The 1454-nt window shown below is 44.9% G+C and overlaps 1 protein-coding gene across 1 annotated transcript; it reads left to right on the forward strand.

The window, feature by feature from the left end:
- The first annotated feature begins 201 nt into the window (after positions 1-201).
- On the forward strand, positions 202-753 carry LOC138017251 (uncharacterized). The gene has a single exon (XM_068864398.1). It carries the CDS (start codon positions 202-204, stop codon positions 751-753), a length of 552 nt encoding a protein of 183 aa, XP_068720499.1.
- Positions 754-1454: the final 701 nt, after the last annotated feature.

A 1454-nucleotide genomic window follows, 5' to 3' on the forward strand; every position in this document is an offset into this window, starting at 1 on the left:
CAAGATGTAACGCCAGAGATCAAGCAAGTTTTCCTTGTCAGTCTTGCTCCACCTGTTGACCTAACTGACTTTTGGAAAACCGAGTCTATGGGTGTGTCAGTATCGCCATGTACTTGCGAAGCTTCGAAACTGTCAGCGCAAGAAAGAGAAGAGATGAAGATCATCGAATAGTCGGCCAAATTTCAAGGCAACAAGTGGATCATGAAATACCCTTGGAAAATTGACACCTCCAGTCTGCCGCGGAATAACTATCCACAAGTACGCAAAAAATTGGTTACAATCAAATGTCGCCTCATGAAACATACAGAGAATGCTGCCAGTTATGACAAGCAGATCAAAGAAATGAAAGAAATGCAGTTTGCAAGAAAGTTGACACCGAAAGAGATAAAGGAATGGAAAGGTCCAGTCCATTACATCGCCCATCATGCTGTCTCACGCCCAGAAAAAAGTACGCCAGTCAGAATTGTATTTAACAGCTCAGCATCGTACGCCGGCCACGCCCTCAACGACTACTGGTATAAGGGACCCGACTTTCTCAATAACCTGTTTGGTGTAGTGATGCGATTCCGCGAGAACCCTGTTGCGATTTGCGGTGACATTGCCAAGATGTACCACATGATTGAAATTCCCGAAGACGATCAGCATGTTCACAGGTTCCTATGGAGGAATTTTGAAGTTAACCGTCAGCCAGACATTTACGTTAAAACTGTCCTTACATTGGAGATCGCTCAGCGCCAACAATGGCTATTATAGCAATGTGTAAGACTGCAAAGATGAAAGAAGAAGAGAAACCAAGAGCAGCTGAAGCTATCTTGAAGAACGCGTACGTAGACGACATATGTGACTCAGTTAAGAATGCGGGAGAAGCTAAAGTGTTAACGAAAGAGGTAGACGAAGTGTTAAGCGGCGGATCTCCAGCTTGCAAGCGAATGCCACAGAATAACCAAATGAAGTTGTACTTGGAGGCCAAAGTCACGCAGAGAAAGTATTAGGAACTGTCTGGCTTCCCGAAAAAGATGCGTTCACATTTAAGATCAAGATTGAATCATTGAAAGAGACCGCGCCCTTGGGAGACCCTGGCTTGTTCATCCCCATAAAGGTGACAAAGCGTCTGATTCTTAGCAAGCTGGCAGGCATATTCGATCCAGTTGGAGCGGGAGCCCCAGTCCTCATCAAGCCTAAGATTGCAATGCAAGAGTTATGGCAGTTTGGCGTTGGTTGGGACGATGAAGTGCCACCTGAAGTGCCACCTGAAGTCCAAAAGAAAATGGATGAAGTTGTTCTAAGAAATGATGGCCCTTAACAGTGTCCAATTCGAGCCTTGTCTTATGCCACCTAATGCAATTATAGCAATCCTTCATTGGTCGTCTTTTACGAAGCTTCACGAAAAGCATTTGGTGCATGTGCCTACACAAAGTGGAACCTGAATGATGGCAAATTTGGAGTACGATTTG

Source organism: Montipora capricornis, chromosome 9 (genome assembly GCF_036669925.1).
Source record: "Montipora capricornis isolate CH-2021 chromosome 9, ASM3666992v2, whole genome shotgun sequence".
In the NCBI taxonomy this organism is placed as follows: Eukaryota; Metazoa; Cnidaria; class Anthozoa; order Scleractinia; family Acroporidae; genus Montipora; species Montipora capricornis.

Bases quoted from the DNA above. Each gene is read 5' to 3' on its own strand.
- LOC138017251 (XM_068864398.1), top strand. From the start codon at position 202: ATGAAATACCCTTGGAAAATTGACACCTCCAGTCTGCCGCGGAATAAC.